This window comes from Emydura macquarii, unplaced genomic scaffold, assembly GCF_026122565.2.
Source record: "Emydura macquarii macquarii isolate MOO-44397 ecotype Brisbane River unplaced genomic scaffold, CSIRO-AGI_Emac_v2 contig_587, whole genome shotgun sequence".
Classification (NCBI taxonomy): domain Eukaryota; kingdom Metazoa; phylum Chordata; order Testudines; family Chelidae; genus Emydura; species Emydura macquarii.
The window spans coordinates 1,457,437-1,477,180 of NW_027130724.1; the positions used below are offsets into that span (position 1 = coordinate 1,457,437).

Here is a 19,744-nt window from a genome sequence, read left to right on the forward strand (position 1 = left end):
AAGTACAACACACACACACAATATGTATATGCAAACAAAATAAGGCTTTATCCACTTTACATTGGGTAGCTATATGGCAAGAAAATTTTCCAGCATTTTAGCAGCAAAGGTATGCAGACCCACAGCCCTGTGCATTTATTCACTTCAGTTCATTTCTTTTAAAAATGCCTTTAAGTGCTTTACAAAAAACAAACCAACCAACAAGCAGTTAGCATATGCACTTATTTCAAATACACAAATAGCATATAGTAAAGGCTGCGGGACAGTATCTCAATTACTCAACCATTTATGGCTTTAGTTAAACAGTCTTTAAACTCTACCCAAAACTTAACTGGAAGTCAGAGCAAACTATGGAGGTCTGGTGTAACATACTCTTTGCCTGAAATACTGCTTATTAAGATGGCAGCCACATTATACACTAACTTAGTTTTCAAGTGATCTTCAGCTGCAGCTCCATGTAGAGTGCATTGAAATAGCTCAAGCAAGATGAGAGAAGTGCTTGGATAGCTGTCACAAGGACATATAAAGAATTCTTGGCCAAATCTGCAGTTTGATCCAACGATCATACCATCTCCACGCTGGAGATGTATAATTACATATTAAGCACATCCCCTTAGACAGGTAACAATCTCTACCATTCTTCCCCAATGATCTTTACTAGCCATTAATGACATGGGTACAAGTATTCAATTGGGCATTATATTTCCCACAAAAGCTATTAGTATCACTCTATTTTTAACGATATAAAAAGGAGTAAGATTTTCTAGATAAGTCACTTGAGACACTTCAATGCACTCTTTTAGGCACCAATCAATGTAGGGGGAGTTTTCAATGAAGGGGGAAGGAGTGGGGAGATTTTAAACCATACTAAACACAAGCATTAATGGGAGTCATGATGTTAAGTAGCAAAACACACCCTGAAAACGTAAGGCTTACTATAAAGCAGAAGACAGTTAATCTTTAAGTGCATACCAATGCCACTACAGGTTGGCCTATAGAACTTAAATATTCATTCATCTGTATCCAATGTTTGTTTTCTCTTCTCTCCACCCCTCCCCACTTTCACAGATAAGTAGTGTTTTCCTACTTGTATCTGATCTTTTCATCCATGTCTTGAGGTGGTTCTTCTATAATAAATGAAACTAAGTCTTCCAGACATTCTGATTTCAAAAGAAACTCTATAAGTTTGCGATTCTGAGCTTTGCACTCCTGCAAAACATCCTCCTCATCCATCAATTCTTTCAGCGTTACATCTTCTCTTTCCAGAAGTGTGTCTATGTGGGATGACGAGTGGAGATCAAATTTCCAAAACATGCTGGTCTGGACACAGAGAAAAGCATAGGCAGAATGTTAATTACTAATTTATTTTAATAGTTAATAACTTGTAGTTCTCCCCAACAGAAAACCATGAACTCCATTATATCCATTTCATAGTCTTTAAACCCAAAAGGAACCTGTACGCATAACAAAGATACCACTAAAGCTTGAATAAGACACACATTATCATTTGCTGAAAGATTATCAGCAGAGCTACAAATCAGAGACTTCATGGAATATAGCTGGGGAATTTTATCGTAATTCAGGTGTGCGAATGATAAGCCAATGTTTTAACTTGTCAAAAAAGTTAGCTAAACTCAGAATTTGAACATTCTATAAGGACAAGACACGTTAATCCTGTGTGAAAGAAAAAGTTAATTCAGTTCCTAATTTTTCTTATTTCTCTTGCACTCTATTGCTAGGGGTATTTGTATAAAAACAGGAGTTTGTTCATTTGGTCTTACTGCTTATGCCCCACTTCAAATCACAATCTTCAATAAGGATCAGATTCATACAGCTGACGGGGCTCTTTTTTGGATAGAGAAAGGTACCAGGAGCTTCCCCCAACAATGCCTAAAACTGAACTACTTTGGCACACATGTATGCTCTCTGGGAGGCTATAGAAGGAATTCGTGTTGTCAGAATTTTTCATAAGAGCTCCAGCCAGAACTCAGGCTTATTGCACAAATCCTCCCCTGAGTACCTTCAGGCTCATCATACTCTTGCCTTAGGTGAACTTGCACACAAATGCTGTTAAGGCAATTGTGATAACAAAGAAGGAATTACAACTTCAGTTGGACTGGATAAAAAAAATCCTGCTTTCACGCATATATTCTTAGTAAACCACCACAAGCACTCTCTATCCCCAACAAGTTATGACGGTAGGATTTAAAACTACTACTGAGCTATTTCCATAAGATGATACGGAGTTGTTTCCGTAAGACATTGTACGGTCTTAAATGAAATCCTTTTTCACTCACATAAGATGGAAGTGGACTCAAGGGGATATTAAAGCAATAAACTGGTCATTAAAAAAAAAGGGTTTTTTCTGGCCAAGTTGACTTTGTAATAGCATGGTTTTAAATAACATTCAGTCTACAGAGAACAGTTATGAAACGTTAAAATCTTATAATGTGTGCACCTTTACAATTAGAGGCCTTAGCACCAAATTTTCTCTACTGCAGTATATTAGTGGCAACAGTACTAGCTTTTCTGAGAGATGAAGGGATATACAGAGGCATGTATAATTTAGCAAAACTATCCTGTGAGCTGTACTTTTTAGTATTCAAATCAGTTTTTAGAGTTCACAGGCAACAAACCCAAACTGTATATTATGCATTTGTCTGATACACTCCTAATACAGCCTACAAAAATTCATTTTAAATTAAACAGTTTCTCCATAATACCTAGAATGCAATCAATAATTTACTTGCAATTAAAATCTGCATATATAATAATTTCTGGAAAAACGGTAAGGATTTAGCACATAGATCAAGTCTAACTGACACAATGAAGTGTCATAGTTCAGCATCTCCATCTATGTATCAAGTCAAATATGTTTCCACAACATCTAGCATTAAAGGATCATTGGGTGGTGTTACTACTAATTACATTACAATAAGGTTGTTTGTGTACACCATGCCAATTTTAAATATATGTAGCCAGTACAATATGATTTTTCAGTATAAACATGCAGATACATCTTAGAACACCACATATTAATCTTAAGTTTATGTTTACAGCATCCATCAAAAAATTAAACTTAGTTTACTGATTTAAAAAAGTACTGGAGTTGCTGAAACTAATCTGGGAAAGGCATAAAGTTTTAATTCAACATATAACATTTTGAATCATCTGAGATGCCATGCAAGAATTAAAAAAGCAAGTACTGACAAGACATTAAGAATCAAGTAAACAGAAAAACAATCTTACCTACCAGTTAAAGTAGTAAGTTTACAAGAGTTTCAGAATCCATACATTTTATTTTATTTACAATAGATGTGTTAGCTTGTAATTTGATTTAAGTTTATTATAGAGTTGCTTTAAAAAACATTGGCTTATTTGTTGTTACAGCTCCGCACCCATTTACTATGGGGAAATAAACAGGTATATTGTCGACCCAACAGCAAAGATATATTTCAGTCCCACAGCATAGGATCAATTTCCTACCCATACCCCCCAGCAATTAACACAATTAGAACTTTGCAAGTAGCAGCTATTCGTGTTAAGAATTCCAGATATAAATCCCTCTGCATTGACTGAGGAAGAGACACTCATTCAAGTCTCCTTTCAAAACCTCTTTCAATAATTTCATTCAAAAGAAATTTAACAATGGAAAATAAGAGAAAAGGCATACTACTGCAAACATGTTACTGCGTTATTTCACAAACTGTCTCCCAGGCAAGCTGTATTAGGGGGTGCTCCCTCAACATGGCAGGTGCCGAGCAGAGATTATTCCATCACTTTCCAACAGGAGCCCAGGTCCCTTGGAATAAGGAAAAATAAACACCGTAAAATATGCCAAAGGGGGAATCCAGGAACTCTGAAGAGAAGAGAACTTCCTTAAAAGTTTGATTGGCAGTCACCTAAGTCAGAACAGTTCCAAATGAGAATGAAACAGCAACTTTGAAAACAGACATGTGACAAGTCCACCACTACTACTACTACTTCTCCTCTATCCCCTCCCCTAAATATTTCTATTCTTTAAAGGGGAACTTTCATATATGGTTACACAATCCTCCCATTGACCTCAATAGGAGCAGAATAAGGCCCAATATGTCCACAGCCCAGAAACAGCCATTCATTATGCATTGCTCTTTAGATTTTCAACTATCTCTAAAGTCTGATTTGAACTTAAAGCTGCTCTCAGGGTCTGGTTTTGGTATTGAAATGACGTTCTGAAAATGTGTGTTTCTTTCAACTCAAGGGGCAAAATTGAGACTAATTACGAAGCATGCTCAGGAGTAAGCATCAACAGGAGCAACTGCTTCAGGATAACTTTATAAGAATCACTCTTAGAACTGAGAAGGATTTGTTAAAAAAAGAATACCAACAAAGTCAATAGCTGGCAAAATGGCTCTCCGTACATGATTTAATGTCACCTATAACATTTCACTAGTTAGCTTTGTTTGCTGTCTCTTTTCAGACGGACTACACAAGCCCAATAAGAGGCCTGTGTATCACCATAAACGTGTACTGTGTGTAGTAATGAAGTCCTCTTAACTCACTTCTTTAAAAAGAAACCAAATCAGGGAAAAAATAGTTCATAATCCCAAATGAATTGGGATCAAATGTTTGGAGAAGCTACGGCTTCTCTTCTAGTTAAGGTTTTAACCAACTTATCTTCCAAAAACAGTTTAGCCAGGAAATTGCCCAATTTACTCTGAAAGGAAGAGAGAGAGTACCTAAAAACTGAAGAAAATGTCACTATTTGAATTACAGATCATTAAGAAGTTATGTTGGTTTGAAATTTTAACTTGCTCATGTTTATTTGCTTCCCTTTAGCAAAGCAATCATCCCTTCAAACATTTCACACAGCAGTCTCCTTGGAAATTCACATGCCTATTATAGTGAAGAAAATGTATTGCAATCAAGCAAAGTTAATAATTTTTACTGAGAGTGGTTTGGGGCTCTGTCTTGCTTCAAGTGAGGTCAATGAGCGTTTGTTAGTGTCTTCAGTTGGAGCAAGACTGGTAACTATGGTTGCGTTCCATTGGGTGGTAGCAGCTTAGAAAGGACATAAGGGCCAAAGATTTTCCTTCACTTCAAGAGATAGACACCCACATTTTGAAGCTATAGGACCAGGATTTGAGTCCAAACGTGGCACATGTGCAGAGTTATTAGTGTTAGATGAAAGCCTTTCCACAGTTGGCTGATTTTGATCCTCTAAGAAATAAAAAATATCTTCAATGGCAAATGTTCAGAAAGATTCAGAACACTCTCGTTTGTAACAGAAGTTTTGAATAAGCTGAGGATCATAAGACAAAAATGGCTCCTTTCATGTTTTGCAAAGCATCTTGCCAAAAAGATAAGACGGTTACTGACCTTTCATAACTGTTGTTCTTCAAGACGTGTTGCTCATGTCCATTCCATTCTAGGTGTATGCACGCCCATATGCATGGCTACCAGAATTTTTTTCCCTTAGCAGCACCCGTAGGGCCAGCTTTGGTGCCCTCTGGAGCCCCATGCTCACGTGCTGGTATATGAGGCACCACCGGCCCTGCGTTCCCTCAGTTTCTTCTTGCTGCCAACACAGATGGCGGGGACAGAGGGCAAATCATGGAATGGACATGAGCAACACATCTCAAAGAACAACAGTTATGGTCAATAACCATCATCTTCGAATGCTTGCTCATAACGATTCCATTCTAGATAACTCAAGCAGCATCCCTGGAGGTGGGCTCAGCGTTCACAGATGTGCCACTTGCAGCACTGCTCTGCCGAAGCTGGCGTCATCCTGCACCTGCTGTATGACGACGTAATGGGACACAAAGGTACGGACTGAGGACTAGGTAGCAGCTTTACAGATGTCTTGGATTAATACTTGTACTAGAGAAAGTACACTGAAGAAGTGTGCACTCTGGTGGAGTGGGCTGTGATGATCTAAAGTGGAGGTATGTTTGTCTGCTCATAATCTGATGCAGGACATTACCCATCAGGAGATCCCTTGGGAGGAAACCAGTAGGCCTTTCATCCTTTCCACCACTGCAACAATGAGCTGTGCGGACCTGCAGAAGGATTTTGTTCTTTCAATGTAGAAGACCAAGGCCCATTAACGTCAAGAATGTGGCATCTATGCTCCTCTTTAGATCTATGCAGTTATGGAAAGAACACTGGGAGGAATATGTCCTGGTTATTGTGAAACTGAGACACCACCTTGGGAAGAAGGCAGGATGGGGTTGCAGCTGGACCTTGTTCTTATAAGTGCTGTATATGATGGCTCTGAAGTAAGTGCTCTAATCTCAGAGACCCTTCGTGCTGAGGTGATTGTTACTAAGAAGGCTACCTTCCTGGAGAGAAGCAGTAAAGGGCAGGTAGCTAAAGGTTCGAAGGGAGAGCCCATGAGCCTTAATAGAACTAGGTTCAGATCCCAAGGAGGTAATAGATCCCAAACTTCATGGTAAAGTCTCTCTAGACCTTTAGAGAATCTAACTGTCACACAACAGAAAAAAAACTGATTTCCCTTGGATCGGGGGATGAAAAGCCAAGATGGTTGCCAGATGAACCTTCAGTGATGAGATAGCTAGACCATGAAGTTTAAGATGCAAAAAGTAGTCTAGTATAGATTGAGCTAGGCCTGAAGAAGTGAGATTCCCTGGCTTGATGCCCAGCAGGAGAAGATTTCCAGTTGGCCAAGTATGTTGCTGCAGTGGAGGGCTTTCTGCTCCCCATTAGAACTTGCTGGACCCGGCGCAAACATGCCTGCTCGTCTGCGTTCAGCCATTCAGCCTCCACGCCATCAGGCGTAAGGACACTAAGTCGAGGAGCTAGCCATGGTTCTGGAAAAGGAGGTTGGGCCAACATGATAATTCCTGTGTGGCCACACCAGCATTGGTTTGGCATGTTACATGTTGCTTCCATCCCAGTTCCAGCCCCCCCCCCCCGGAACTATCAGGATCACCTTTGCCTTGTCTTGCTTGATCTTTAACAGGACCTTGTGGATCAGTAGTATTGGTGGAAAGGCGTACATGAGAGCTCCTGTCCATGAGAGGAGGAAGGCATTGGACAATGAACCCTTGCCGAGTCCGTGGATCGAGCAGAACTGATGGCGCTTTTTCAACTTGGATGTGAAGAGTCCACTTGGGGAGACCCCCCCATCTTCAGAAGATCATGCTGACTATCTCTGGGTGGAGTGACCACTCATGGCAAGATAAGGACCTGCGGAGGTAGTCTGCTAGAGCATTCCTGGGAGATGAGAAGCCATGATATGGACATCATTTTGCACAGCAAAGTTCCACAAGCGCAGAGCCTCTTGACACAGGGCCAAAGAGCGGGCTCTGCTCTGTCTGTTGATATAGAACATTGCTGTGGTATTGTCCATTAGAACCTGGACTACTCTGCCTGTCACATAGGGGAAGAACACTTGGCAAACTAGACATATTGCCTTGAGCTCCCTGATGTTTATGTGGAGGTCACGGTATTCCTGTGACCAGATCCCTTATGTACTGAGACTGTTGATGTGTGCAGAGCCTATCCTAGGTCCAAGGCGTCAGACACCAGGGTCACCAAGAGGACCAATCCTTTGAAGGGCATGCCCTACATTACTAATTGTGGGTTTGACCACGAGTTCAGGAATGACAAGATGTGCAAAGGTACTGTGACCATACAGTCCCAGCTATGTCTGCTCGGAGCATACGAGGCCAGCCACAACTATAGAGGCCTGAGCCTTAGGCGTGCGTGGCGTACCACATACGTGCAGGCTACCATATGCCCCACTATCTTGAGGCAAGTATGGGCCATTGTGAAGGGAAAAGCTTGGATGTGTCTGATGAGGTCCAACATGCTTCGGAACAAAGGCTCCGGGAGGAAAGCTGTGGCTGGGGTGGAGTCAAGGACTGCTCTGAAAAACTCTGAGATAGAATTGGTGATAGCATCGATTTGTTAGTTTACCATTAGACCCAGGTGCCGACAGGCAGTTCTTACTAGATTGAGGCTATGCCAGACCTGAGACTGCAACTTGCCCTTGATTAGCCAGATTTCCAGGTAAGAATAGATGCTGCCCTCTCTTGCCTCTCAGGTGAGCAGCAATCACAGTCATACACTTTGTGAAGCCCTTGGCGTGGAGGAAAGGCCAAAGGGCAGTGCTGAAAACTTATGAGAATGGCCCATCAGAAAACGGCGGAATCTCCTGTGGCCGAGGAAAACTGAGATGTGGAAATGTGCATCTTTTAAGTCAAGGGCAGCATACCTGTCTTATGGATCCAAGGATAGGATAACAGAGGCTATGAAGACCATACGACACTTCAGCCTCTTGAGATATTTGTTGAAGGGAGCATGTCTAAGATGTCTGAGCCTCCCCCCTTGCCTTGGGGATGAGGAAGTAACAGGAATAAAAACCTTTTCCTGTCATGTCCAGAGGAACCTCCTTTAAGACCCTCATCCTCAGAAGGGTTTCCACTTCCTGAACAAGAAGTTGCTCACGAGACAGGTCCCTGAAGAGCGATGGGGAAGGAGGGTGATGGGGAGGGGAGGAGGAAAACAGCAGGGGTAGCCAGTCAACATGATGTTGAGGACACAACAGTCCAGCGTAACATGGGCCCATGCAGGAAGGAAAGGTGAGAGGCAGTTCAGGAATAACAGGAAGGGTGGATCTTGGGATGAGACTGGAATGCCATCATTGGGCACACCCTCAAAATGGCTGACGTTGGCCACTTGGGTGTCACAAGGGGCCTGGATGAGAAGTGGAGGAGGCTGGGGCAGGGCAACACTGTTTAATGCCTCGGTCCTTATCCTTTCTTCTGTAGGAGCTGAAGCCTGGAGGACCCTGGAATCTAAGCTGCTGCTATGGAGAATGAAATTGCCTTCGAGGCCAGTGGTGTGTAAAGGCCCAGTGAACACAGGGTAACTCTAGAATCTTTCAGACAATGGAGCTTAATGTCAGTCTGGTCCAGGAAGAGTGCATTGTCCTCAAAGGGAAGGTCCTGAATAAATCATTGCTCTTCCTGGGACAACTCTGACAACTGCAGCCATGAATGTCTGCACATGGACACTGCAGAGGCCATTGATCTTGCTGCTGAACATGCCGCATCCTGCACTGCCTGCAAGGCAGCTCTAGCCACTGCCTTGCCTTCCTCCAAGATTGTGGCAAAGTCCTCTGCATGCTCATGTGGCAACAGGTCTCTACATTTTGCCAGAGAGTCCCAGATATTATAATTGTACTTTCCCAGCTCTAACTGCTGGTTAGCAATTCTAAATTGAAGACTGGCTGTGGAATAAATCTTCCTTCGAAACAGATCCAGCTTTTTAGAGTCTTTTACTTTTTGGTGTCAAGCTTGCTTGACACTATGTGTCTCGCTTGTTTGCAACAGCCACCACTAAGAATCCTGAAGGTGGTGTGAAAGAGATACTCGAATCCCCTCGCCAGGGAATAATGTTTCTTTTCAGCCCTCTTCTTCAATGTTGGTGGTAGGGAAGATGGTGTTTGCCACAGGGTCTTAACCACCTTGAGCACCTTTATGCACTGGTAGCACGAGCCGGGCCAGGGCCGCAGCTGCCAGCATATTAAAGAGGTTGTCTGCAGATTCCTTGAGTTCCTTTGCCTCTAAACCTAAGTTGGCAGCCACTCTCTTGAGGAGCTCCTGGTGTGCTCAAAAGTTGTCCAATGGGATTGAGAGTCCCGTTCTGGTGACTGCCTCGTCCGGGGACAATGAGGATGACGGCAGTGCCAGGGGAGTGGCATCTCCTCCTCCTGCAGGGGGCTGATGTGGCTGCCCAATCTTGGGGTTCGGTGCTTGGATCTGACTCTGAATCTTGACCCTCTTCCGGGGTCGTCGGTACCACAAAGTGTTTTCCTGATGACTAATAGGAGTAGGGCCTGGGTGCTAAGGGCATTCCCCATGTATGGCCACTGGACAGGCGATTGTCTCGGAGGTCAACTCGATGTTGAAGTGCCTGCACCAAACCCTTGCACCTTTGAAGGTCAGCACTGGTTGTTTCAGACTCCCTTTCTGTGTCTGAGGAGGGGTATTCTTCTCCTGGATACCAAAGAGGAGCTGACAGTGCCTCCACCTGGCTACAATGTGGTCGAGAGAGTGGTGCTGCAGGGAACGGGACCGGTGCCAGGAATCCCACGATCAGCAGGGTTCCGGCGAGCACTGACAGTATGGAATTATTGAGGACTAGTGCCGGGAGTCCCGTGCTCAGTGCCGCACCACTGGGCACCTGTGCTGGGCAGATGAGGATCAGTACCAGGGAGACTGGGATCAGTGTCACTCTGCTGAAGATGAGCTTCTTGGTGTGGGGGAGCGAAAGTGACTCTGGGACCGGTGCCATGACAGTGGTGACCTCCTCTGTGCTGGTGACCGGGGCCGAGGTGATATGGAATGGCATTGGGTTTCAGGGGAGCGATGCATCCATTGCAGAGGCCCCAATCAATACCAGCATTTTCCCAGATTCCAGTGCTGGAGGATGCCTAGGGGTGGGAAGTAGTGGCAGGGCCATCAGTTCCCTGGCCGCTTGAAACACCTCCTGTGTCGACGGCACCACTAACTGGAGGGGCCCCTTCCGCTCCCCATAGTTGGGGGTTGCTCCCTCATTGGACTTGGTGCTCTGGGTGGAGAAGCCAGTTCTTGCCATCCCAACAAGGGTGGATGGCCCAACAAGGGTCCTGCGCCCGAACCCTCTTTCTTGTTCTTCTTAGGTGTGAGGAAATGTCCTCTATCAGAGTACTGCTGCTTCTGCCACTACTTTGGTGACAGAAGAGGAGTGGTATTGAGAGGATCCTGGTGCCAATGGTACGCTCTGCACCAAAGTGGACATGCTCAGCAACAAGTCGGAACAGGGAGGTTCCAAGGCCAGTCTCAGGGCCACCTCCATGAGCAGGGCTTTCAGACAGATATCTCTAGCATTCTTTCTTGGCCTAAATCCATTGCAAATTTTGCACTTGTCCTTCCTGTGCATTTCCCCCATGCACTTTAACAGCTATTGTGTAGGTCATTAAGTGGGAAGAACTTGTAGCAGGTAGAACACAGTCTGAAGTGCAGGTAATGGGGCATGCCCCACTCCCAGACAAGTGTCCCTAACAGGACTATCAGAACTTTACTAACTATATTACAGAAAAACAAAGGGGAAGAAAACTGTACAACAACTAAGAAAATTCTGAGTACTTGCAACAGCAAGAGAACGGGTTCCAGTAAATGTCACAGGCAGAAAGAAGAAACTGAGGGAACACTGGGCCAGCGGCACCTAATATACCAGCACATGAGCATGGGCTCCAGAGGGTACTAAAGTTGGCCCTATGGGTGCTGCTAAGGGGGAAAAAAAAATCCAGTAGCCATGCACGTGGGCACGCACACACCTAGAATGGAATCGACATGAGAAAGCACTAGATCAAGAACAAGCCTGGCAGAACTGGGAACAGAACCTCGATTTCAAGTGGAAGGCCCATGTCTTAAGTACTAGATTGGTGCCTCTGATGCAATTTTATTAGGGTATCTAATAGGTCCACTGTAAAAATCAGCAATGCTTACCTAGATTTCAATGCCCTTTCAAATTTATCAAAGAAAACAAGCACTATACAGGTGCAAAGCATTTTAGTAAGGTTAAGATTCTGTCACAGGTATTTTTAGTAAAAATCAGGCAAAGGTCACAGGCAAACAAAAATTTGCAGAAGCCCTGTGTCCTGTCACTGACTTTTACTAAAAAATACCCTGGGAGATGGGGAAAAACAGAGCTGCTGGGGCTTGCAGCTGCTCTAGCCCCACCACTGCTGCTGAGGGGGCTGATCCAACCTGGTCACCTGTTCAGCGGCAGCCCCGGGGCTTGCTGCTGCTCCACCCCTACTCCAGAAATCACAGAGGTCCCGGAAAGTTACAGAATCCATGACCTCCATGAACAAACCATATCCTTAATTATTAGCCACCACATTTTTCTTACAAGTAACTAAAGACCAGAGAGATGCTCTCTCTTGTCTAGGAAACACTGCAGCCTAAAAGAGTTCCACAGCCAGAGACTACTCCATGTCCCGCATCTAAGCTGGGGGAGTGGTAGATACCCTGGAAGGTAGGGATAGGATACAGAAGGACCTAAACAAACTGGAGGATTGGGCCAAAAGAAATCTCATGAGGTTCAACAAAGAAAAGTGCAGAGTCCTCCACTTAGGAAGGAAGAATCCCATGCACAGCTATAGATTGGGGACCGACGAGCTAGGCAGCAGCTCTGCAGAAAAGGACCTGGGGTAACAGTGGATAAAAAGCTGGATATGAGTCAGCAGTGTGCCCTGGTTGTCAAGAAGGCTAATAGCATATTGGGCTGTATTACGAGCGGCATTGCCAGCAGGTCGCAGGAAGTGATTATTCCCCTCTATTCGGCATTGGTGAGGCCGCATTTAGAATATCGTGTCCAGTTTTGGGCACCCCACTACAAAAAGGATGTGGACAAGTTGGAGAGAGTACAGCGGAGGGCAACAAAAATGATTAGGGGGCTAGAGCACAAGATTTATGAGAGGCTGAGGGAACTGGGCTTGTTTAGTCTGCAAAAGAGAAGAATGAGGGGGATTTGATGGTGGCCTTTTAACTACCTGAAAGGGGGTTCTAGGGAGGATGGGGCTAGGCTGTTCTCGGTGGTGGCAGATGACAGAACAAGGAACAACGGTCTCAAGTTACAGGAGGGAGATCTAGGTTGGACTTAGTGAAAAGTTTTTCACTAGGAGGGTGGTGAAGCACTGGAATGGGTTAGCTAGGGAGGTGGTGGAATCTCCATCTTTAGAGGTTTTTAAGCTGAGGCTTGACAAAGCTCTGGCTGGGATGATATAGCTGAGGTTAGTCCTGCTTTGAGCAGGGGGTTGGACTAGATGACCTCCTGAGGTCCCTTCCAACTCTAATATTCTATGATTCTATGATCTGCTAATTTGACGGGATCTTTTCTTAATTTATTTTAAAAATCAACATTTAATATGGAGATTGCGCGTGTTAACTACACAGCCTGTTTATCACGAGGACTGAACAAGGTGGGTCTCCACAGAAGGCCCCATCCCAGTCATTATACACTAAAATGTACTAAGGTGAGAAGGGAAATATTTCAACTGCATCTAGCCAGAGATACCATAATCTGGAATTTTTAGAAGACTAGAAACTACCGTACAGAAAGCTGTATTAAAAAGTTGCATGGCTACACGTTCAAGAGTCAGGAAGTGTGAAAACTACAGTTGCACATTCAACACTGTAATACATATGCATTACAATGGTCTTATATGATCACACACTATTTCAATTATGCTACAAGATGTCATACAAATTCCACCTCCCCCCTACTCCAGAGAAGTGTGCATGAAACAACCTATCACCAGTCAGCCATGCTAGACACTGGAACTTACTACCAAATCAACAGACCCTACCACATGGACTAAAGAATCTCTCTCTAGATTATCTTCTTTGCCGATCAACTAGAGAGGAAAACATTATTGCTACTAGCACAGCAGAGTGCAGATAACTTTCAACAGCCTACAGGAGGACATAAGAGGCCATAGCAGTCAAAAGGAGAGGAACTCCACTACTGCATACCTGAAAAAGGATGCAATGTATTATGGAGACGCAGTAGCTTTTACAGAGTTAAGCTTTACAATCTGCGTCCTACTGTAAAGGAAGTTTTTCACCTCTATCACCCCCCAAAAAAATCCTCATGGATTTCCATCAACTAGAATTTGAACTGACATTTCTGAATGAACTAAATTGTTAGAGAAATGTATAAAATAGTTCCATTGTAAAGAATTAAATGTTCATGTCCCTTTTCTCACTATTGCTGGGCAGCCTCACTGTATTTAAAATCCATGAACAGTAATTAGACAATGATAAATGCTTTATAAGCAGATAGTTTTGAACTGGCTTGTGAGAAAATTTTCAAGGGCAAAAATAATCAAATTTTCAATGGATATAATTTGAAAATTAGACAAATGCTTATTAGTTAAGTTGACTAAAAAGAAAGTCAGAGAATACATTCTACAACTGCCTCTAACGACCAATTCTTTCAGTAACCAATGCAAGGATACTGGGGTAATGCTGTCTAAAGCAGTGCATTTCATTGACAGATTCGCCCCTCCCTTACAGCAATTTTGAAGTCATTAGGGTAATATGAAACTCGTTTCCAGTGTTTAGTGTGGTTTTGGCCAGTGCCCATAATGCCTTTAACTAAACATAAGTACAGGTCACTCAAGATTTGGGGGGGGGGGGGGGAGAGAGAGAGAATCCATGCAAATGCTACCAGAAGCTTCCAAAAAAAATCCAGTGAAACTTTATTTGTAAAGCCAGTTAAGGTCAGTAGAGGACATATGTACGTTCTCACCATATTTAAAAAACGCAAACAAAAAGTGAATAGTTGATGAGTTACAACGCCAAAAAGCATTAATAATGCATTAGGAATGCATATTCTGTCATATCACCACTAATTAAATTATGACCCAAAAATAAATGCTACTCTTTCATGAATGTCAACTGACTACAAAACTCTTAAAACTCCATAGCTTTTAAAGTCCATGCATACAGACAGTTTTACCATAGTATACTTTATTCTAATTTTATGCTTAACTATCCCTTAAATGGACATACTGACAACCAAAACCAAAGTAAAAAAAAAATTACACCTAAAAATCCAGGGGTCAGAACTGTGTTGTGATGAAATATGCACTTGTTTATACTTGACGGGTGTAGTGTATTTACTGTAGCTATTCATTTCCTTGCTTTTAGACCAAGTTTCTTAAGTGATTAAGAAATCACTTAGCCTTAGTATGATTTTTTTAAACAAATTTTCAGTTTTTACCTAAAAAACAATGCTATGGTCAATTTTTATATTACACTACCCAAATAGCTCAAATTAAAATGATTGCATTTTGTCCTACAGAACACGCAAAGAAAATAGTGAGGATACTAGAGTAAGAATCCTAGAGTATTATTCAATATTATAACCATAGCTACTGTTTCAAATTCAAGATACAACTGTATTGATTAACGTGTTCAGGAGTCTCTCATTCTTAGGAAATAAACATAACTTGTACCCTAAGAAAAATAATCAGGTTTAGGGAAGCTTTTATCGTTCAATCTTTATGGGTACATAGAAGAAATGAGCTGATAAAAAGAACACACTATTCTCTGCTACTAAGATGAACAAGAGTTCAAGCTCTTTGCAATCTGGGAAACCACAAGATATGTTTCTGCTTCACGCAAACCATGTATATGATTAATACATATTCAAGTGTACTGATCTGGTTGCAGTGTTAAAATATCTGATATATCAAGTGAAGGTACTGTACTATATGTTCTTTTCAACAGAGTCCAAAATCATTATGGATTCCAGAGCTGCCTTTGGTTATGTAGGAAAAGTGTTTTCTAGTCCCACATTGTGAAGCTTTTATTACCTTTTGTTTTATTGACTGAACTGTGACTTAAGTTTGAACTTTAAATCAGTTTCTCATACATATCATGCTTGTTAACCTCATGACTTCTGAACCCAGAAGCCTTCCCCTTAAAAAAAAAAATGTACCTAGCTGCTCTTAAGCAAACCAAGAAGGAGAAACTCCTGTTTGGTTCCATTCTTCAGACTAAACTAGGAAAATATGCCTCTATTAAAAAAGCTGAGAGAGAGAACAGGCACATTCAACATATATATGGTTGAATACCACTCTCTTAAAAGATGTCGTCCCAGGTCTGTCCTGTTATATTTGTGGAACATTCAACAGGTTGCTTGAAAAAAAATGTGATCGCTTCCTAATGTGAGTGAATATGTTCTTTCCCAATTGAACAGCGGCTGATCTTCTGGCTAGATCAGAACCTGGTTTTAGCGTAAGCAGACCCTCATTAAGACTTATTGCTGAAGCCCCAAATACACACCACTCTAATCTAGTAAGTATACAAACACATTCCAAACTAGTTAATATTTACTAACAAAAGTATAGGATACCTAAACTACATAAGAAGTTGTAATAATCTAGCTTGTCTTCACTATTACTAAAATTAACAATGACATTACATGGGTTGAGAGACAAGAATCAAATGTCTCCTTGCTAATTCTCCTACTCCACCCCAGTATATTCAAGCTACTGGTAAAGATACTGCATTAGTTAGAACTCAATTTAAATGTAAGTGTAAATAAAAGAACTGAATCACCTACTCCAGATGTGAACATGGTTGGTTCACTAGTAGCAATACTTAAGGAACGAAGGGGGGGGGAGAAATCTATGAGATAGCAAATATTTATTGATTTAAGAAATGCTAAGTTTAGGATATTTTTGCTTTCACATCTAAAACAATTAATATAGCCTACTAGTGGGATTAAGTTATTACAGTGACTCCTGCTAAGCAAACTGATCATTTAGGTTTTAAAATGGGTGCTACAGGCTGCATAGCTAAGCACAAGTAATTTTATGATTTGTCAGTAGTCTCAGTTTAGAGTGTGTCCAGATTGCTGCAAAAAGTGAATCCAGATGCAGAAGTAGACTAGAATATCACTATTGTTCCAAATGTTGAGAGCAAGACTGTATGGTAGAAAAATCTGTTGTCCACAATAATATGCATCAATCCAGGAACATGTTTGTTCAGAAACAATTTTTTCCACCACAGAGATTGGATGCAGTGAATGCTGTATTGCAGCCATTTCTTTTTCTGTGATAGAAGAAATAGTAAAAGAATCAAAACAGGATTTCATTACACCGCCCTGAAACACGGGTCTTGTGTTCTCAACTGAAGTCGAAGAACTGACTTTTTTTTTTTAAAAGGCCTATTTAAAAATATAGATTTATTGGCCCTCCCTGCACTACCGGCTCAGAAGATGGCAATTCCTTCTTTCTCCCCAGTCACTGATTTGAAAGATTCAAATGACTTTCCTGAAGTCCCCAAGCTTCCCCAAAACCTGAGCACTAAGCCTGCCTTAGTTTAAAGCAAATACTTTAAGATTATATGGGAGGAGGGGCAAAACAGAATAAACAAAATGGATCTGCATTAATAGTCTTGGTCCCCCATGCCAGACACTGGGCAGCTGTGGAACTTCTTAGCACAAACCCAAATACTTTAAAATGTCCATGGTAAAACCAATAGTAAGGTCACCACAATGTTGCATTTGTGACATTGTAGATAGAGGTCATTTAGATGTGACAGTGGTACAGGATACAAAGGAAAACAACCAGCTTGAAGAAAGGAGAAAAATGACTAGAAGAAAGCTGCAAAGGAAAGAAGGAAGGGCTCAGCTACAAAAGAGATGAGCTACAAAAAGGGAAAAGAAGCTAAAGAAAAACATTTGAGACCTACAGAAAAAATGTAAATAAACCTATCTGGGGGGTAGAGGGAGATATCAGGAAGAGAGAAAAGATGACAGATAAAGCACTGAGGAACCACCAAATGTTTAGAATGATGCCATATGGTGGCAAAGAGGAGAGAAGGGACAACTGTCCCTATAGATGGAGTTTAATAGCAATATTTCTTACCTGTTAACAAAAGGTTTTAAAAAGTTAAGAAAACAAAACGATTTGTATTCTCTGTGGCTCCTTGCCCATTACAGGGTATCCTGGCAACAGCAAAAATCTTTCAATCTACAATATTAGCAGATTAGCAGGACTGAATTAGGTTAAGATGAAGCAGATTTCTTCCTATAAGAAAAAAAAGACATTTTATAATTTCATAATGTTAACGGGTTTCCATTAAACAGCTTAGATTGCAGCAGTAACATGAAAGTGCTCAGTTCAGAGCTACTGGGGATTGAGAATATGATGGAAGAGAGGGGACTTGTTTGGAAGAAACTAACTGATCCTGATTCCATAGGCTGTATTTTTTACATAGATGGTCTTTTGAACTATTCTAGAAAAAAAGCTGTTGTGGCTGTTTCTAGTCTGTTCAACATTCCCCCTTTTTTCTGCCATTTCCTATTTTGGACAAGGATTTGGGCATTCTTCATATTGTCATGGGTACATGAAACTGTCTTGAACAGTTTTGTTCCTGAGTGATTGGAGACTATGTATTTAAGACTCTTTTTACCTTCAAAAAGGAAGAACCTAGTCAATATCTGTAGTTGTGTGTCTGAGGATCTCATCTGACTGAATTTATACTCACCTGCCTGCATCCCTGATATTTAAGAAGCAAAGCAACATTTTCTCTTTTTTTCTGGATGGTCTTACTTTAAGTGACTATGTTTGAGAGTCTATTGCACTACGAGCTGATCTACACAAACTTGCATGAAAATAAATATGCACATTAAGAGAGATTTAGACCCTATTTACACTTACCTCCGGGATTTGGCGACAGTCAACGGGAGTTATGCAAGCTACGCAAAAAACTTGCATAACTCCCGTCGACTTCTCTGCTCCTCTTCTGCCCATCGTCTTCACTGCGCCAACGGGAACCATGTTCCCGTCGATGCAGCACTATGCCACTTTTGAAGGGGTCTTCACTGACCGCTCAGTCAATCCTGAGAAATCGATCTGATGGCAGCGACTTTGTCGCCGTCAGTGTAGCCATAGCCTTAGTTATTTTGGCACAAGTCTCTGTGGGCACTTCAGAATAAAATAAAAGTGGCTGAAGTTAGTTTAGCTGAAGATTGACAAATCAATTGTAGCCACTTAATTATGAAGTAAGGGTGTCCACACAAATTTGCACTCAACAAAAACCATGTCTTAAAACAGATTTAGTTAAATTGGTATAAGCTAGCATCCTAAGTGACCAGTCCTTAGAACTGGGATAGTTCTTAGTTTGCCTCTAATAAAGGAATACAAACAGCAGTTGGTCTCAGAACAATGCTCACCTGGTTGTGTTTCAAAGTGGCAAATGAAAAGTTTCTTACTGATAATTTCCTTTTTTAGCAGCACCACCCACAATTTTTCACATTGGGGCTGCTCTCCTCTCTCCGCAGCTCATGGAGGTGGATCAGCATTTTGAAGCTGTAAGATATGGCCATGTCCCCTCAGTTCCTGCTTGCTTCCAGGTGAGTTATTTGAGAAACTTGCCTATCATTAACAAATATTCTAGAGATAACAAAATAACGATGTACATTAGACCAAGGAAGATGGTTTTATGGTAACAATTTCATTTAATGCCTGACCCGTGACTCATAAGCCATCCAGGGGTGTGTCGAATTGTGGGGGAGACTGCTAGCAGAAAAGAAATCATCAGTAAGACGTTCTCCATTCTGCAGGCTAGTATCTCCCACAATTCTTGACATCTGGGAAGTAGCAAGCAGCTATAGAGAGGATTACAGAAAAGATCAAAAAGGGAGGGATACTGTTTTTCCTATCTATAATATTTGCTCCAAAGGCAAAATCATTTCTGCGCCATTATGTCTTCCTGCCAAAAGAATACCTCTGCAGAGCACAGGAAGTCCATCTTGTGGTGCTTGACAAAAATGATAGAATTTGACCGCCTTACAAAGTTTCCGCTGTGGATTCATTAGCTCTTTCTGCCCATGAGGTCCCCAAGAATCGCACTGCGTGTGCCCTGACCCATTCTGGAACTGGAATCTCCAATGCCCTGTATTTTCACAGTACACAATCTAATCCACCTTGCAGTAGAGCATTTGAAGTTCTGATTCCTTGGCCTTTTGATGGAAAGATATAAACAGAGTCCCCCGATTTCCTTGTAGATTATGTTTGTGGTAAATTTTCAGAGCCCTTCTGACATTGAAGGTATGCCGCTTTATTTTGTCCAATGCCACAGCATGCCACTGAAAAGATAGAGCCACCTCCTGGGAAGTATGGAAAGAACAGTTCACCTTCAGGATAAACTATTCTAGAGTTCTG

The 19,744-nt window shown here is 41.9% G+C and overlaps 1 protein-coding gene across 5 annotated transcripts in view; it reads right to left on the bottom strand.

The window, feature by feature from the left end:
• Window positions 1-19,744, bottom strand: part of PPP6R3 (protein phosphatase 6 regulatory subunit 3) — a 138,605-nt gene that overhangs the window by 92,087 nt on the left and 26,774 nt on the right. For all 5 annotated transcript variants that reach the window (XM_067540469.1, XM_067540468.1, XM_067540467.1 and 2 more), the window contains exons 3-5: window positions 17,444-17,605; window positions 3,674-3,802; window positions 1,088-1,320 (exon numbers count right to left, since the gene is read on the bottom strand). In XM_067540469.1, the coding sequence (XP_067396570.1) occupies window positions 1,088-1,320; window positions 3,674-3,685 (245 nt within the window). In that variant the 5' untranslated portion in view covers window positions 3,686-3,802; window positions 17,444-17,605. The remainder of the gene's footprint in view (window positions 1-1,087; window positions 1,321-3,673; window positions 3,803-17,443; window positions 17,606-19,744) is intronic.